The sequence below is a fragment of the Centroberyx affinis genome, unplaced genomic scaffold (assembly GCF_046629955.1).
Source record: "Centroberyx affinis isolate AG114_WGS23_722 - 3 ecotype Tasmania unplaced genomic scaffold, CSIRO-AGI_Caff_v1 ptg003916l_1, whole genome shotgun sequence".
Taxonomy (NCBI): Eukaryota; Metazoa; Chordata; class Actinopteri; order Beryciformes; family Berycidae; genus Centroberyx; species Centroberyx affinis.
Window position 1 is genome coordinate 94421 of NW_027281750.1, and position 20098 is coordinate 114518.

Here is a 20098-nt window from a genome sequence, read left to right on the forward strand (position 1 = left end):
TTAGCATATGGTAAGAAATTACAGAATTACATTAATGAATGACATGAAAATCCGATCTTTAACAAACAAAACAACACAAAATAAACTGAAAAGACTTTTCTGGTGACTATTTAGTGGTACACTATGAACTGGATGAACTCTGTAGCTGGAGTTCTCATTCACCCACCCTGTTATAATACCACATCAGTGGTTGCACCCGCGGTTGCAACAAACCAAAAACACGTAACTGAAGCCATGAGTCATAACAGCAAACACGTTGCATGTGTGACACGGTGCATGTCAGATGACAGGCATTATTCTCGACCAATGAATACGCTACATTGTCCTGCGTGGACCCAATGAGGACGCCCAATGGGCGGGGATAGGGTTGTAATGGGCGGGGTTTAACGCCCAGACCGCAGGCGTCTCTCCCTTTTCAACTTCTCCCTGTCCTACATGCCCGATTGTCCACATGGTGGAGGAGATAGCCTAAGTACAGGTAAGCTGAATGGCTTTTTTTCTTCTTATGTCTAATACTCTTTGCTAAGTGTCTGTTATTCTAGATGTTGTCTTGAAGCATCATATAACCAGTTTGACACGTTATTCACTGAAGTTTTTTTGTTGACAACATGAGACGGCTAACTTAGCGCGTTAGCTATGAAGCTAAGGCTAAAAGCCATTTCTTCTGTCAGGTGAATAAACTGTCACGTTAACCACGCAGTTTGTAGTAGTAGTGTAACTGCAATAATAATTTGATCTAAGACCCTTTCGACTTGATTGGGGCTTAATTTTGGTGCGGTTTAGGTTAGTATCGCTAGCCAAACAAGCTAACTGTTGTGTACAGTAGTGTGGTGGAGCTAGTAGTGGTCCATGGAAAAGCGGAAATTATGCGTCACAGCCCGCCTTTCTGGAACGTTTCTCACCGCCAAACTGGAATTCCGTTAACTGATGGAAAACCGTGTCTGCCTGGTACACAGGGACCCCATCTTTCTATTGTGTTACTTGCTGTTTCTGCGGGATTGATTAATATTTTAAACCCAAATAGAACACTTGAAACATGGAAAAATGTATGCAAGTGAGTCTTCAAATGCTAGTGACCAGTGTAAATACAGATCCAACGATGTAACGTTAATGTTAGATCAAAAACCTTTATGTCTACAGATAAATAAAACCTGTTGAAATACAATTTCAGAGGTCTTAAATGGGGTGTTTTCGCATTGCTTCCTCTAAAGTGAGATATGAAGGGTTTAATTCCAAAATACTATTTATCGGTTTAGGAACAATTTTGCTACCTGAATGTTTATCAGCCAATATTTCAAAAACAGATGATTCTATTCTCAAAAAACAAAGTGTTTTACAGGCAGAGGTCTTAAGAGGACTCATTGTAACAGTAACCTGTAACATGTATTGCATTTTTGTCAAGTAGCATTTTGTAAGAGTAACGTGAGGTGATAGTTTTTTTCAAATGGTGAATATCTGTTTGGAAAGAGTCCAATCCCATTGAACTGTCTTCATTTTTGTGGCAATATGGTTGTGCATTTATCCTGTCTTTAAAGATGTTTTTAAAAGCCTTATATTTAGCTCACTGAAACCTGCACACACACATGGTGCTTGGATTTAATTGTTGCTGGTCTGACTGAAGTTCTTTTTTCACAGACTTTCTTTTATTCATCGTAATGAAACGTAAGTGAAATATGAGGAAAGAAATTGCAGCTGTGGTGTTCTTCCTGAAGAGGCTCATTAAAAAGGGAGAGAAGTTGGAGTTGCAGAAAATTGAGCTGTTTGTCGAGAGGCTGGCTGTTGCACTACAGGAGAAATTCAGGGGCCACTGGTACCCTGACAACCCTAGCAGGGGCCAGGCATTCAGGTACTGGTCTTTTTTATATACTGTTGTTGATTAGTACTAGTAGGGATACTCTGATATTCTGGGAAGCCGTCAGCAGAGTTGCCAATCTTTCGTTATTGTCTTTCCATTGAAGTATATAGCCAGTCTAAGATTGTGTTACTAGACGTCTGTTTTGTGTGGTTTGTAGGTGCATCCGAGTGAACGGGTTCCAGCGGCAGGACCCAGAGCTGCTCCGAGCCTGCCAGGAGAGTGGGGTTCAGTACAGGGACCTGGGGCTGCCCCGAGAACTCACGCTGTGGGTGGACCCAGGGGAGGTCTGCTGCAGGTGAGGCTTTGACACTTATGCCACTTTTCCACCGCATGGTAACGGCTCGGCTCGACTCAACTCGCCTTTTTTGGTTTTCCATTGGGCAAGTACCAGGTAACAGGTACCATATTACCTGGTACCTGGTACTGTTTTTTGGTAGCACCTCCGTTGAGGTTCCAAGAGAGCTGAGGCGATACCAAAAGGTGAGGTGAAAACACTGCAGACTACTGATTGGTCAGAGAGAATCGTCATCATTGCGCGACACGGGACATATATGCTAACGTTAGCTACCAGGTTAGCTTACCCTCTTGCGTCACCTTTGAGCAACCAGAGAGCAGTCTTTTGTCTTGCTGCCTTCAGCCTCTTCTGAAATACAATCTGTCTCCTTGCTGTGACTAACAGCCACATACCGAGAATCAAGAACACCATCCCTTCCATATCCTCCATTGTTGCTGTGCGTGTCGCATTGAAGATGACGTCACGGCAGTTTCATGCAACAGGTCGTCGACCGGTTGTGGGGGGGTGGCACATTGAGGGGGTACTATCTGCAGTGGAAAACCAAGTGGTACTACCAAAAGCGAGTAGAGGCGAGGCGAGTTGAGCCGGTACCATGCGGTGGAAAAGCGGCTTTAGGCTACTCTTTTGCAAAATGGAATGATATCTATTGACTTTTCAGTGCATAGTCCAGGCATAGTCAATTGACAGGGCTTTTAATACAAGCAGTAACCATAGACAGCAGCTACATATCAAGTTTAAGTTTGTTTATTTATATAGCCCTTTTATCACAAGCATGTCTCAAAGGACTGTACAGAGAATGAACCTAACTAGATCTAACTGATCCAACAATCAGTCATAGAAAAGAATGATGTAGGGCAAACATAAGGAAGGGCAAGATGCACAAAAACAGATTATAGTAAGACAAAACAGCCCACCTATTCTACATAGCCTAACCCAGTTCCCCAGCAAACTGATGAATTGTTAAACATCAGCATTATTTAATTCACAAGAAGTTAGCACAATTAGAGAATGTAGAAGAATGATTGTTTTGATCATAGCTTCTCTGTTATCTCTCTACCTACAATACAGATAGTCCTGGAATTCTGGGTTAAAATTATAATTATATCTAACAGTAATATTATCAGATTTATATCCGAGAGACAAAATTTAATCAAATGGAGGTCCATGGTAGTAATATGTACTAAATTAGGGTCCTTGATATGAAAAAGGTTGAGAATCACTGGCCTAACCTACCCGGCACCACCAGCTTTAGACCCTCAATGTAATAATGTAACATACAAGTCAGAATTTTCTTGAGCCATAAAAGGTTTGTTTATGTTGGTATTAATGTTTGCTTATATTCATTTGTAGTAAATTGAGCCTTTGACTTAAGATGGATTAATCTTAAGTGAGACTCTTAAGAAATGTGTGTACATATCCCAAATTTTAGATCATAAAACTTCTGGGTCCTCCTGGGCTTATGTAATTATGTGGCAGGTTTTATTTATTTATTTGATTTTCAATACTTTTCAGATCTGAAGAGATTACAAATTTACAACTGACTACCTGTGCCCTTCAAAAGACATTAATGGCATTTTGGTTTTTGGCTTTTTCCCCCTTATTAGATACGGAGAGCTAAACCCCTGCTTCTCAGTGGCCAGTTTCTCTAGTGATGATGAGGAGGACAAAGATGTCACGAAGAAGGTGACCAGCGCTTTGGAGAGGGTGACATCAGACTACCATTCAGGTTCTTCTTCTGATGAGGAGAGCACGTTCGCTTCCCCCCTTACTATTCTCCACAATCGCCATACCCACCAGGTATATTATATGAATTTTAGAATGCCTATGACCATGGTTCCATGGTGGGAAAGAATGCAAAACATTATTACTACCAGGACTTGAGAAGTTTTGGGGATTGAACAAAATAAGTATGGGAAAGTACATGACCGCACTTTTTGCTGTTAGGCTCACTGTCATTTCATTTATTGTGATATTTGTGATGGATTTTTGTTAAGATTAATCTTCAACTACAGAGTGATACGGCCTACTTGACAATTATATTAGAGACGCTATCAGCAGTCATATTGAACACCAACCAAAACTCTCAAATCCAGTCAACATCAATCTGGAACACATCTGAAATTTTAGAAAGGGAATGAGTAGGAAGCCTTTGTATGATGCCAGCACTGCCTCTCTACGTGTTGGATTAGCACTGCTTCTCTACCTGTTGGATTACTGAGGTTTATCAGAGCTCAAAACTTGTTTAACTCAAATGTCTAGTTTAGTGTACGTAGACTAATACTTGGGGCCAGGATGATTTGTGTAAAAGGAATTTGTCTTATTCTTGTAAAGGTGATGAACCCCACCGCTCCTACATGGCATCCCAAGAAGATGGCGCCAGGGAAAGGTCCCATCCCTCCACGGCCTCAGTGTGGCTTCAGGCCCCGTGGCAGAGCCCCCCACATCTTCAGACAAAATGTATGGGTCCCTCCTGGCTACAGAGGAGGGCCTGGATACTGGGACAACCACAATTTGGCACACTGTTACAGTTAGGGACCGTGATGATGATAGTTCACACTGGACATTTAGGGAGCAAAAGCTGAAGAGACCAATAAGATGACTGACCAATTTTTTTAAACAGGAATTTTTATAGTTAAATTTTCTTTGTTTCTGACAAAAAACTATTCTTGCACTTTAGACAGTTTGTAATAGTTTGAATAAAATAATCACTTGTATTAAATTAGGTATACTGGAAGTCGTACTTAGTTTGTAGTCTTGAAATAAGTACTGTATTTTTATGATGGGAGAATTACATGTATGCCACCTACCGTCCTTTGTGAGTAAAGGTTTTATTTATTCGTAGTGTAGAATTATGAGATGTATAGGCTTTTTAAATTATGAAGTTTTATTAAACACCATTTTCAAGCATTGTAATGCTTTGTTGAGTTGTGTTTATTCTTTTATAATGTTTTTTTTTTTTTTTAAGAACAGTGGGCCATCCAGCCTCCAAGTATTATTTGTTACCCTTGGGTAACAAATACCCTGTAGATAAAGTAGAAGTTTGTTATTGGGACTCAATAATGACTGAAGGACACTTCAGCATGGTGGATGCTTGCTGACAGAGTCTTGAACTCAGGTCCTCCAGTTGAAGGACAGTGTCTAACCACTGTGCCACCCAGCTGCCTGTATCAGGCCCAGGTTGAAATGTCCCTTACACACAAAGGAGGGGAGTTCATAGAGGGTACACTGTAAATATTATGATCACAGAAGGTACTGTGTCAGAAAGATCTATGTTTGGGATGACCAGATGCAGTGCCAGGCTGTGTCAGGTCTGACTGACTACACTGGCAAACTACCCACTAATCCCTCTAAATCTAGGCCAAAATCTAGCTCGCCATTTTCACTGTTCTCCCCCCTCAACAGTAATAATGATGGTTTTGATTCTCAATTCAGTTCTTTCTCTGGTTTGACTACATGACACTCATGGGGAACTAATGACATAATAAGCTGAATCATCTGAAATGTAAGCTTTTGTACAAAACAACTACTTTGCCACGGGCAGATTTATTACGGTCTATGGCCACTTTGGGCAGAAGTCAAGACAACCCGGTTGCCTAGCAACGGTGTACGAGCGTGGTTGTGTAGCCGTCATACATAGACAATTTAGGAGGTTGCATAGACCGTAAAAAAATGGCATGTGCCCGTACGTTAGATGAATTTTAAACCAACTCTTGTAAAGTTACAAAACTTAAATTGTGAAGCAAAACATCAGGGAATACTACTGCCACCATGCCTAACACCAAGAGAGGAGGAATTTTCTATAGCTTACATGAGTTGCCGAAACATGACTAGAGGTGAAGGGCATGGAAGCTGTCGACAGTGTTAATAGTTGTGTATTTTATTGTCGTCTGAATATGACTTGCTGCGCATTAAATATGCGGAAATAATACCTAAATAGCTGTTTGGAGGCTGTCGATTCATTTTAGAAATCAAGCGGCATAGAGCTACTTTGTGCTGCAGCGGCAGAAGAAAGAAACGAGCATCAGGCATGAGTGATTGGATTAATTAATTAAAACAAAAATGTGTGATACCAATAGTGAAAATAAAAACATACAATGCTAATTAATTACATAGAATGCCAAGCCATAAGATAGGCTATGTCCCATGTCGGAGATAGGGAATTTAGGAGAAGTACTTGGAAGGCAGCATATACGTAGACTGTACTGTATGAAAATGAAAACAAAGGTGTCCGGGGAGACCTCCGTGTTCACGACACCGGCAGGGGGCATCATTGGATCTTGTTTAGGAAAACGGTGTGTCACGTGACCCCCTCCAGCTCCCTCCAGCTCCCTCCGGTGTGCACCTGCCGAGAGCAGCGGAGGAGTGGAGTTTCGGATGCTTCGGCGGAGCGGAGCTGCTGCGTTTCACTCGAACTCAACACAAGTTCCTACAGCCAAGTTTCTGTTCAGAAGTCGTGGAATAGCTCGAAAAGGAATGGAGCCCACGATAGCCCGGTTCTGCTGTGTACTATTTAGCATTTTAGCAGGTAAGTTTTCCCACAACAAGAGCCGCGGAGTTACTTTTGTTACCTTGAATTTGAACAAAAACAGCAACGAATGTTTCATGGTGTGGTCAACCGCGCGCAATAACTCTAACCACTGGCGAGTGGAAACCATTAACGTGAAAACTGCAGCTTTTTCGATAATATAATATTGCTGATAACTTCTAGGTTGCGTTTGTAGCTCAAGGTAATATGATGAATATATATAAAAATACAGTAGTTAGCCACACTTCTGAAATTGTCCGACGGGGAGTTATTCAATATATCAACTCTGTGGATCAACTCTGGCCTGAGGTCAATTTAGTGCCACAATCTAACGTTAGGCGAAGGATAATATATGGTTAGTTTAAATGGTAAATAATAGCTAAATTATTATTTATGGCGGCGGCATGGCTAGCAGGTTTCCAGTGTGGGATTTCTTTGAGTCTCAGCCAGCAGGGTCCCTGCATTAGGCTACTTAGATAGTGGGGTCAACAGTTAAGTAAAGACCAACGTTAATGAGTTAAAGTTTAACATTATTTAATGCAGCCTCATAACGTTACACATTTTAAGTGAGTAATAATGACGTTAGCTTCCATTAAATTACATATCAGGCATACTATGTCATTTGGCTTCCCAGGTGTTTTAGTATTGTTTTGTACGTTACCTTAAATTAATAGGTATTAGCATTATAGTAAATCTTAACGTATTGTGTTAAAAGCAGCCACAGTAGTGCGAAACTAGATGATTTTAGGGATGTTTTAGAATCAACTGTCTATCTCGGTGCCAAAAATCTAGGTATTTTCGTGTGATGTTTTTTGGTCTCTACTGGTGGTTAACACAATAGCTTGATCCGCTTTAAAACCTGTAGCTAAAGGACTTCAAAGTGCTGCGTGTTTTGTCTGCCATCTGGCAGCAGTGCTGTACCCCCCACCCCCACACCCCAAGTCCAAAATCCGAAGCTATCAAATCTATCTTAACCACATGTTTGCTTGTGTTGACAGCTTTGTTTATGTCTGTGTCATTCACTTAAGGGTTTCCCAACCGTTTCCATGTCAAGTGCCCCCTGATAGATATGCTTTAGATCCCCATGTGATGAGGGATTTGTCCCAGGGACCCTCATCCAAGAAGATTTTAGTTGTCTGTTTACACTGTAGGTGGGTAGAGAGCAGTGGGGAGAGTGAAACCGTTGATCAGGATAGTAATTTCCATACGTTCTCTACTAGTGTTAACTTCTAGTTAATGAACTTGCAGAGAAATTTAACTATTCCTCATTTTGCTGGGGACCCCTTGGAACCCCTTAAAAGGACACCTTGTAGTCCATGGACCCCAGTTTGGCAACCACTGATTTACTTGTTTGTTTGGTACAATCACAGTGTCAGTTGAAGCTTTATTCAGTAAATTAAGCAATTAATATAACTTCCAGTTGTAAAGATGGGATGATGGATATGAGGATTGCTCTCAATTGTCATCAGGGCAATAGATGCAGAGAAGTTGCTAACATTGATTACCCATGAATGACATTAGTGTTATTAATCATTAATCATAAATGTGTTAAACTGTAAATTTACCCCTGCTTTTTTGTTGATGGGATTATAGCAAATGCAAAATCAGGTTATATGTGTATGGGTGTGTCCGTTTAGTGCCCTGGAATTTCCACTGAAACTTGCAGGTCCCTCCTCCCACTCAGAACACTGACGTGAAGCTATTGTCGCTGGTCTTTCTTTTGGTATCAGCATCCTGTAGCAGTTACTGAAATGTTGTCAGAGATTTTGAAGGGGAGCCACAGAGCCATGGTCAGGGCACTGACATTCCAGTCCGCTGATTACTGAGAAACCTCATGCAATAATGAAGTGCTTTGTTCTCTTCCGGCATCTCTCCCTGACATGTAAAAGCTGGGACAGTGAGAGTAATATGTACATACATAGTGTGTTGTTTAGCCTACTTTTGTCTTATACTGCACATTGTTGTATACACTAGTTTGAGCTCATTACCATCTTAATAGCACAGTGGCCTTGTCATTTGGGCACTGTTCCACTTCAGCAGACAAGAACAACATGTGCCAGACTCATAGCATTCTTTTGACATGGTTTAGGATCACACAATAATGTACTAACCTCTTTTTATTGACAAAATAGAGACTAGGGTATTTGTGCTCCATTTTCTTTATACTGCTTGTCCATGAGGTATTTTATGGAACACAAAATGAGACCTTAAAAACCCAATATTCGAGAGGGAAATTAAGAATTGTTGAAATTATAGCCAATTTTTACAATACAGAATCTGACACAGCAGACAATTTTGAAGTAGCCTTCATGTTACTAAAAAACAAATGTGAACATTTATAGATGTCATCATTTGGATCGTGTTATGCTCTTGTTGTGATTGGACAGGAAATTGATCTGTAAGAGGCTGCATTTTTCTGAAGTTAACTTGAAATCATGAGTGGGATGAAATCGTCTTGGAAATGAAGAAAGAAAACAGATGATATGTCAGCTTTTACAGGGAGCTTGATGGCAACCAATCCTTTTCCAAGTCTGTTGTCAAATAGTTTGTCTCAGGAGCACTGTGCATTTTTCCATCGTAAGGCAGCGTCGTGGTTAGCCCTCCCATAGTCCCTCCCTGGCAAGTCTATCCAATTCTAGCGCTGCCAGACAGAAGCCTCTTGACATCCACCGGCCAGTCAGTACTCTCGATGTTTGTTTGTTGGAGTTGTGAGTCCTAGCCAATTATTTTCCCTGAGCCCTGCTACAGTACTGCAGGACCTGCTCTGGTAATCCCTCTCCACCCCCTCCACTCCTGGCTGTTTGGGTCAAGAGTGAAGCCACTGACCTAGGATAAACATAAACGAAAAGAAACTATGAGCAGGCGCAGAATGCTGTTACCTGATAAGCCTACACCCAAAGGTCCTGGCTGGGAGCTGGTTGCTTGGATACCTTTTGAAAACAGACACGCAGATCCTGGGAGTGTGATTGTGTATGTGCTCCTATTGCTCAGATAAAGCTACCCTCCCCCTTGCTTGAAAGTCTGTATTATCTCCTCTTTTAAAGCAGAACCCCCCCCGTGTTACGGTGCAAAACAGCTATTGCCAGTGTATTTGATGATCCCAAAAAGTTTCAGTCAGTTAGGCTACCCATATCTGGGGAACAGCTTTTACACTTTTACAACTGAAAGAAATAATGGCGTATTTGTGTATTGATAATGTGGTGGGGTCCTTGGGGAAAATTGGTGGTACAACCAAAGAGATGTGCATGAACAGCTCAACCTGAGCCATTGTCACGGCCCCCACACAGACAGCTACGGCTCGAGGTCACGATTTCACATTCAGTTGTGGTGACACGGCTGTCCAGTCCCCCCACTTGCCTCCTGTTGGCTGAAACATGCTCCAGCAGCAGCTTCACCTCCAACCCAGCAGCCGTCCACTCTGCCTGGAGCCCCCCGTCCTTGGAAATAAAGCAAGAACATGTAGAATCGGATTACACTCCGGGGACACTGCTTTGTCCTCCACAATCTGATGATGGGGACGACTGCCCATGAATATTCAGAACCCCGGCCATTAATATTTTAACATGCCAGCGATGTACAAGCCCTGTGCAGACTCCTGTTCGCCCGTATGGGAGCGTGAAACAGTGATCCCGGCCTTTACTTAACTGCATCACCCTACCCCTTCCCTTCCTGTTCTCCCTTTCATATCTAAATTACAGAACGAGCAAATTGCCTGCTAGAGAACCAGTGAAAATGATTAATAGTAGTTCTTGTTTCTGAGTCGTGTTAATGGCCATGCAGCCACTCTGTATTCAGGGCTCATTCCTTTTTCATAGGTAGCAGGAGTGAAAACTGCCTCCTCCTGGGCTGCTGCCAAAGCGCTCTGTGGAGAGGATATATTGGCAAGATTTTATTTGAACCCCTTGGTCATAAAGCCAACCTTACATTGACAGATATTTCAAGTTGGTAGGCTGTACATCTAACTTCTATAACACTTTGACCTTATACTAAGAGTGCCAGGGTCTTCGGTAGTATGCAAATACATTTAGGTGCCATATTGCCCAGTAAGGTTAGCTTTGGAGCAGTTATGCCTTAATGATACTCATTAGGGGCTGATTAATTCACAAAGGTCATGGTTTGATGTGTACTTCGGAACTAGGGCTCACAGTATGATATATATTTAGTGCGTGGTGGGGGCGGGGGGGTCATTTTCAACTCTGATTCAATGTCTTGAGATGAGAAATCAAATTTGTGTGTTGCACTCACTGCAGATGTTCGATTTAGAAAGTCTGTTTCAGCATTTAAGAATTTAATGCAGATTCACAATTGTTTCCCTGTACCTGAGTAGTCCATTGCTGCTTTACTCATGGCTCATGGAAAACCACATTCAGGAAACAGCGTTTTTCTGTCTTTCTTTTCTGTCTTTCATAACTAAAGCTGGCAGAACTATTATTTTCAGTGGTGATGAATGATTGTAAATTGAAGCAGTCAATTTCGACTCTGCATGACAGTGTTGGCAGTTAAGAAATTAATAGTACACAAACTACTGGTGCATTGCTGTAACCATTCCAAAAACTGTGATAAACGATTAAATTGAAATTTGTCAGGTAAATTTTTCTTTTACATGTCCCACTGCACTCCTACCGCCTACAGAGATCTTCTTATTTAGTTGCACTGATAAATAAGAGGTAGCTAAACGATAGAGAAAAGAGCTAAGCATGACTATTTAGCAGGGACTGTATTGAAGGAGAGACATTTCCTCTGCTATCCGTGTAACCCATCAGTAAAAACAAGGTCACTGCAGTGCTGATTCTCTCCACTCTCTGAGTCCATCGGTCATCATCACGGCATCTCTCTGTTAGGACGATAAACACCCCCACAGCACATTCATCACTTAGCCACTTGATGCCCAGATCTGCGCAGCCCACAACGCCCTCTGCTCCTAATGAGGAATAATGGGCTCAGTGACAAATAAGCTGTTCACTGTGATGGTAATAGGGGTTTTCACATACCTCATATCTCAAATGAACATCACAAAAAGACCCCTTTTTTCTGTAGATGAACTACAGACAGGCAGGAGACACTGCACACATGACAGTGAAGGAGATTTGAAGGTTTTCATTCCAAAATGCTGTATATCCATTTGGAAACAAAAATGTTACCTGAAATTAACCAGTTAATCTTTCAAAATGCAGAGGAGGCTCTCTTTTAAAACACAACTATTTTGTAAACAAAGCTTTTAAGATGACTCATAACTTTAATAGTAACCCATAATGTTCCCCATGCCAGCATTCATTTTGTCAGAGTACTTGTCACTGTTTTAGACTCTTGGGCTTATAGCACACTATGTGTGTGTTATCTTTTAAAAAGAGGGTTTTATTTCTCAAAAATGAGGTATGGAATTACACAAGATTCTGCAGTCAGTATCCAGGTCTCTAAAGCATTAGTCTGCTTCTGGTCCTTCCCCTTGGCTGAACTTGAAATTATTTTCTTTTTTTTTGCCCTTTATGACTATGTATACTGGTTCTTTCTGCATAATATTCTCACGGCATGTGAGCAAGCCATCCCAGTGTGAGGATACACAATGTGGCAGGCAGGTCCCCAGGGTGCTGCATCTGCAGGTGCTGCTGTGCAGTCTGTTGCTGCCTACCTGCTAGGTAGGTGTCAGATCAGCTCTATACAGGCTGGGACTTCTGTTAGACTATCCGTCATGCAATATGAAAAATAGGTTCAGTAGTAGGATATATGGGGAAACATTGTTTCACCTTATCATGTAAAACAGACCCGACAATTAATTCTGAGAATGAATCTTTTGTTGCCAGTTCAGACTTTTCACAAGGACATATCATTTTTGAGATAAGCATTATCCATTGTAATGTGCATGTCACATTATTAACAGCCAACGTCCAGGCATTGTCTTACACAGGGCTGAGTTGTAGGAATATGATTATATTTTGTCTCCTCCAGCAGTAACACCCCACCCTCTCTGCTAAGAACATTAGAGTTAATTGCATGTCTAATCTTGAGAAATATTATGGCTCAGAAAATAAGCGACATAGGCAGAAGGTGGGGTGGAATTTGGAAGGAGGAGGGGGTCGAAGCAGCTGTTGAAGGAGCCATTTTTAGCGCCTCTATCTCATTGAAAAACATTACACATTGTCGACTGCGGGTATGGAGAAAAAGGCAAATAAGTGTTGTCTGTAGAAAGCCTCTTTCTTGATTCAGTTCCTGTTGAATTCAATTCCTTGTCCCCTATGATGTTGATATTCAAGTCAATCTTTGTTTAATGTTGAATCATCATGACAAATGATATAGCCGAACACTATGTTAATAACTCCTGTGCATACAAAAAAGGGATTTGTTATGACACATATGACTGTTGCCATGTACAAAATCCTATTCTGAACACTTGTTTCACAAGGGTATGATTGCCTGTATCCTAAATTTTTAAAGTGTGGTAAAGCAGTCCTATGGTGAAATTTTATGATAAAGGCCGAATCTTGTTAGGAGCGTTAAAGGACTATTGATACAAAGAGATACACAATTCGTTCCAGAAAATCCCATTTCTAATAACATTTCTTGCCTCAAATTCAACCTCACAAGAAAATGAGGCCAAAGACTGCATTGCCAATCCTTAGAATTTGAGATTTCAAAAAGAATCTGAAAAGAGGTGAAATGTTCATGTAGGTTTTATGTTCAGAGCCACACAGACTACGCTTTATCTATTGCAACAGTTGTGCGTGGTTCAGCAGGCATCAAGCAGAGATCTCACCACCCGTGTGATGTTAATATATTTCATGGCGCTACATAATTGCAGAGGCTATTGTAACATGTTCACAGGTGTAGAAAGATGTGAAGAAAGGAAGGCTATATCCAAACTGTAGCATTTCTGCAAAGTAACCCTCATCTCTTTTGGAAATATGAATGCATAGAAACACTTTGTTTCATGAAAGAGCATTAGATTAGATGAGATTGAACTTCAGTGATCCCCGTGGGGAAATTGGGTCATCGCAAAATCAGAGAATAAGATATAGATAAAATAAGACAAATTGTGAGTACTGAAGAGATAATAAAACATAGGTCCTACATTTCAATTTCTTAAAAGAAAAATCTACCCCCACACACCACTTTGTTATTCCTATGATCTTGAACATTTCAATCAATATAGTTAACATGAACTATTCTCCCAAAACTAAAATCTAGAGAACCAAGACATAATACACTTTAGCTGGTGTTTTGGATTAAAAATATTTGTTTGAACTCTTGCACCTAAATGACGTTTAGTTCATAGTAGGGGAAACAGTTCTAATCTATGAAATGGACCCATGTCCCTGGAAAGTCAACCTATAATAGTGTCCATGAAGCTGGTTCCGCACTCGTCAGTGGGGCAGCTCCAGAAAGTCTTTGCTGTCTTGTTTCTTGCTTTAGAAGAGATTTGTTCATGTACGGAATTCTTGACTAAACTGTCCAAGAATAACAAATGCTAAATCTTTTTTAGGGAGTTCTTTCACTTTGAGTTTAAGGCAAGTTTGAGGAGGAGTAGAGTGCAAATGTACACTCTAGGATGACTTTCCTTGCTTAAGCTCTTAATGGGTCTTCACTACATTCAAATGATTTCCATTTGCTGACTCTGTTTTTACAACCAGGTGTCCAAAACCAGTGTGGCAGTCTGCTACCTCCCCTCTCTGCCCTTAACCTTCCTCAGAAAGGTCTTCTTCTCGCTGCCACCCGGTTTATTACCACTGGGCGGTTGTTGAATCTATAGGTATGATGACCAGGACATCTGCTAGAGTCGGGTATGGAAAAGACTGAGCGCCTGAACCACAGCAAGGTCAACAAGCCACAACAGACATTCATTTAATTACTGTAGTGCATCTCACCGCCGTGTGAGGAAATCGGCAGCTGGCCCAGTCGCCCTCCAGAGAGATGGGATTGAACTGAAAATAGCCCTGTGACTGGCTGGTTTATGATGGTCAGAAGGCACATTACTGCACAACCTTAATCACAAGTGCTGCTGTTTTAATAAGCAGGCACAAAGGGGCAGCCAGGCTGCAGTTCTTGCTGGCGATGTAGGTTCCTGAGGAACCAGCTGTTAAGTGTCTTAATGGAGCCCATGTATAATTCATGGGCACACACAGGGCTGGCTGGCTGGCTGGCTTTTTCTGAGTGGCCGATAATTGGAGAGAGAGGCACCCCACACCCGTCACACTGGCACTAATAGCACCCGGCTCCTTTCGCGAGTTGTGGAGGAACATCAGCTCTACATTTAATCCTTCTGAGACAGGGCGTCTGCCTGGTGACAATAAGGAGATGATGTATTGGCTGACAACTACAGCTAACACACAGCCTCTGGAAATAGTGCAACAGTTAGAGTCATAGATTTAATGATCTGTAGGGACACATACACAGTCGCATAGAGCCTGCGACCGTGTACAATGTCACCCGTCAGTTTATCAACTAAAAAGTCTCTTACCCCTTATAAATCAGGCTTAACGTGTCTTGGGCAATAATGCAACCTATCTAGAGCTTGCAAGACCTTGCCAAAAAGACATGAAAGCTGATGTCTGGATTTTGTTTGGAGATGAAAAGTCCCGGATGAACCTGCTGCAGTGAGATCAAGCGGGAACAAAAAGGTTGGATACCCTGACCTACATCTAACTTAACAGATATTAATGCAATACTCTTTATGATGTTTTATTCTAGATGGACAATAAAACCTGAACTGTAGTCAAGTCAACTCCTAAACATCACCAGAGCATACTTTTCGTCATCTTTTTGGATTTTAGTCTATTAGGATTTAACAATATTTATCCAATATCCAACTTGTATCTGGAATTCAGATTTTATTTTAGTTCTGATTTATACCTTACTTGTGAGGTAAGGTCAACCGTCTTCATTCTGCTGCACCTCAATCACTTTCACTGAGATTATGTACTTGTCAGTCTGATCCAGGCTGCTCCATAAGCAGTGTTTGGTTTGTCTGTCTGGACCACTCGCGGCTTAGCCCTTTTAGATGTCATTAGGGCCATAGGGGAGTCGGCTTGTGTGGCAGTTCTCAGGCAAAAGCACTTTGCTACGCCCACTTAACATATCCTCTCCAGCCAGATAGTCTGACAAATGACCTTGCAGAATCTCCTTTAGGTGACATGTCAGGTTGTTTTTTGGATTATGGGAATTTTTCTACTTCCTGCCATGTGTATGAAATTAACAGGATAAGGTTAAGACGGTATGCAGTTTGTCATGTCCTCAAATAGAAGTAGCAGTCTTACGCCTCTTACAGTATTAATGAGTAGGATCTTTCCTAAGTTGCAACACCCTGTAGTGTTCACCCTCGGTGTCTGGCCACATTTAACTATTCATTCAGGAAATATTTTATCTTGACTGAATGTTTCACACTGAAACCATCAAGGTTAAGCTTGCTTTTCTTTTGCTTTTCTTTTCTTGTTTGTCTTTGAAAGGCATCATTGTCATTCCCTGTCCAAAGAATGTGATGACTGAACATTCACAAAGCAATATCAAAGAACTAATGACTGGACTGCCCTGGGCTCTTCTCTTATTTGGCAACCAGTCACTAAGTGGAGAATATTACAGCTCACACTTGTTACAGTAACCTCTTATTTCTTAAATATTAATCTATCAGCTGTTGAAGATAAGAGAAGCTCATGTTTTTTTGTTCCTTTTGGCGCTCCTCATCAGAGGCTGAATCTCCATGTTATGTTTCCAATTCCATTTTTTTTAACTTGAGCTTTTTTGCTCCTCACTGCATCCTTAGTGTCAGCTTTGCTTTGCCGTGGTAAATTACAAAATAGCACAGCTACTGCCCTTCATTTCAGAGGCAATTTCATGCTCTAAAGTCCAATTTAATATGGGAATAACGTACGTCGCTGTACATTACATTTAATGTTTTCCATGGGAGTATGTGTCCAGTTCGCCACAGGGTGTTAAGTGATCAGCTCAACAAGATTCTTCTTATAGATGCTTGGGCTGTCAAGATGGATCTAAAGAGCCTATGAAGAATGTCAGACTATGGTCCAAATAACACACTGTTCACTGGTTACACCCCACACCCATGCACTACTAGAATCTGAGCTGTGTGTCTTTAAAGGGCTTACTGCATTTATCTCTACCGTCCAGACTCTCGGCTCTTCTTTATATCAGCCTGACAAGCCTCATGCACAGTAACAGAACACAACATCGTGAATAAATACCGTCAAGCTATGTCATGACCAAAACGGTAGCATCGCCTCTTTGTGCAAGATAACTAAACCAGTGCAGCGGAGTTATTTTTAACATTTGCTTCCCAGTCGCTTCTTGTCACTTACTTTGTATGTAGACTAGAGTGGTCGTTTTGAGCTTTCTCTTCATGTCAAGGCTGAGAGTGTGAGCTGGAGGCATGAATACACCCAGCGGTCTTGGTTAAGCTGTAATAATAACTGACAGTCTTTGCCTCTGGCCTCCTACAGGGCTCAACACTCAGGTACATTTACTACACCTGCCTGCGAGAACCTCTGAACGAAGGAACTCCAGTCTTAAAACATCAGGCTATGGTTTCGCTGCCTGTGAAGACAAAGAGAGAGAAGAGAAATAAAGGATTATCCATCCTGTTATCTTTTAACAGCAATCTTATCTTGATGTCCTGCTGTAACGTCTCCCCTCCACAGAGGACAGGAAGGGGCTGTCTGTGTTGTTTCACAATCACAAAGGCTGCATTCTGCCTGGTGGGTAAAGCCATGGACAGGATGAGAGGGTTTAGAGAGAAGGATGCTGCAAATGTATTGAATAGGGTATTGATGTTTTTGCGGTTATTATCAATACGCCATTTCTTTGCCAAAGTCCCCAGGGTGTTTTCAACAGAAATCCGATGTGTTGATTTAAATGTGTTGTGTTGGTCCTGTAGTCTTGGACAGGCTAGAGACTCACACTTGCATCCATGAGGGCATAAAAACACGTATAATGCTGTGTGTATGTTTTCTACCAATGTCCAGAAGACCACCACCATGCAATGTCCTGGAGGCAGGGGACCTAAATTTAGACCAGAACCTTGGAGGGAGCAACGTGAGCAAGACAGACTCATTGATTGCCTCCAAGCCAATCCATCTGACAGGCATACATGCTCCTGCGCTGCAAAGAAAATAGGTTACTGTGTAAAATATGCATCTAGAATACGCCGAGTTAATATCTTAATCTGCAGGAAATGTGCTTCTGTATTCCACACAAAATGTGAGAAAATCAGCCGTGACCCAAATAATTGAATCACTTGACAGCAGTTCTGTTTCACCAAGCAAATGTCAGATTCCAGAGAAATATGTTGGCTTAAACGCAATGTCTGTTTCATTGGATTTTTTTTTTCAATTTTCTAAGTTAATTCTGATTCTTGATATATTAATTTCTGTGGCAAAAAATCCATAAACTTGTGAACCCAGGGGATAGCCTGCATCAAAGTGTTAAAAAATTGTATTTCCAATGTTGGTCTTGGTCTAAGTTTCAAAAAATGCCCTGCTCCATCTTCAGGAACTTGGGAGGAACCCAGGAATTCATTGGGAGGCATTTGTGCTGAGTGCATGATATTCTTTACATACCTCTGTACTGTCTGCAGTCTGGCCTCACACCTCAATCCTTTTAGTGGTTTGGCAGTGAGCCACAGGAGTCTTTACTCCATAGGTATTTACTTAAGGTACTTTTATGTGTATATGTGTCTGCGTTGACCTCTCAGGCACCTTAAAGTTAAGTAAAACCTTTGGGCCTGGTACATGGACACACTCACTGTATGAGTCTTCGACTGACTGCATGCCAGAATGTTAGTGTCAGTGATTTATGTCAGATGGAATGAGGAAGTTGTTTCTTATCGCTGAGAAAGGCAAATCTGACCTGGACAAAACTGGCGCTGTTCGTTCTCATGGCCCAGCATGACCTCATTTAATCTTCTCTGTCAACATCCTACGTTGGTGAACATGGTACATTTGGCCCATCTCAGACGAGAGTGAGCCAACAAATGTGCTGAGCTCTAGAAATTCCAGAAATTTGAATGGTCTGTTTTTTCTTTTTTCCAGGTCAGTCTCTGGGTTTTCATAAACTTCCATTACTAATGACTTTGAAAACCTGGCTTGTTACGAGCTCCAGCGAGGGCTCTTAATCCCTAATTGAGCCCTGTGTTTCAAGGGAGAATGTTCTAGTATGATATTCACGCTCTGTCGGTCTAAGCTGGCTACTTGTGTGTTCACCCCACTGACATAATTAAGCACAGTCGTGAGAACCCCTTTGCTTCCCTTCCATATCCTTACACATTTTGCCTATGTTCTCTATTGCGAATGTGCATGCGAGTCTATATGTTCTCTTAAACTCGAGGGCTTGGAGCCAAAGGGGCGTAAGTGCATTATAGTAGATAGTTGAATTATATTTGTTAACTTTTTCAAAAATGGCAAAAGAGTGAAATACGCCTTTTTGGCACAAACGTCCCAATACAGCCATGCAGAATATGGGCGTATGTAAGTAAACAATTGTAAAACACATTCATTTTAATACAAATCTAGCAATTACACTTCAATCAACACTGAAATATAAAACAAGATCAAAATGAATATCTTTATCTTGAAGTAATGCTCAGCAACTTTCACCAAGGCCTTTAAAATTGTAGGCTACATGGAACATATCAAATTGATTGATACATTTTTTCTGTTAAAAACTTTTAATAAACCTTTTTAATAAACCTCTATAGACATAAGAAACTACTTTTGATTCTAAACTACTACTTTTTTTTTCTTTTGCTAGTATAATACATTTTTGTATGTAATCCAGGATACATCACTTATTGATGTGTCCTGGGACACATTCACAGACCTGTAAAACTCCTCATAACACTGAGGGAGAACTTCAGCTAACAGCAGTCTTACTATCAGAGCTCATCTTGACCAGTTCACACTCCTAACATTATAAAATAACATTTTGAATCTATAGGCCTAAGTATTTAATGGGAATATTAACATTTTTACATTCATCTAATATTGACCTAGAATATTAATTAGGATATGAATAGGATACTAAAAATTATGTGATCATGCTGCCATGCTAGCATTACTTACGTCAGCATGTATTTTGAGTTAGAATACTCTACCCACAATGCTTGTTCAGTGTCAAAAGTGAGGTTTTGCTTGGTGTCAAAAGGGCATAAGTGCATTTATGCCCTTTTGGTAGCAAACAAAACCCTACTTTTACTGTTACAGCTTTCAGTTTTTGTTTCAGTTGTGTCCTTTTGGCACTGAAAAGATCTCACTGAGACCTTTCAATTGATACAGTATGTATCAGCTCGCCAACACATCTCACCCCACATTTAAAACCACAATGTGTGTGAGTCTATCGACAGTCTGAATGAAGTGGCTGCACTCAGCAGCACTTGTGTCTCGGTGTTTGATCAGCAATGCTGCCTCCTGATCAAAGTTGGCATTGT

General features: G+C 41.2%; 2 protein-coding genes across 2 annotated transcripts in view; both read left to right on the forward strand.

The window, feature by feature from the left end:
- The first annotated feature begins 413 nt into the window (after positions 1-413).
- btg3 (B-cell translocation gene 3) lies at positions 414-5050 on the forward strand. Its single transcript, XM_071541633.1, has 5 exons — positions 414-478; positions 1636-1846; positions 2013-2150; positions 3755-3947; positions 4482-5050. The coding sequence occupies exons 2-5, from the start codon at positions 1674-1676 to the stop codon at positions 4680-4682; spliced, it is 705 nt and encodes a 234-aa protein (XP_071397734.1). The 5' UTR covers positions 414-478; positions 1636-1673; the 3' UTR covers positions 4683-5050.
- A 1468-nt stretch (positions 5051-6518) lies between these two features.
- The window catches only part of LOC139663095 (coxsackievirus and adenovirus receptor homolog), a 39520-nt gene continuing 25940 nt past the window's right edge, over positions 6519-20098 (forward strand). Inside the window, exon 1 of the mRNA XM_071541632.1 lies at positions 6519-6675. Within this exon, the coding sequence (XP_071397733.1) occupies positions 6525-6675 (151 nt within the window). The 5' untranslated portion in view covers positions 6519-6524. The remainder of the gene's footprint in view (positions 6676-20098) is intronic.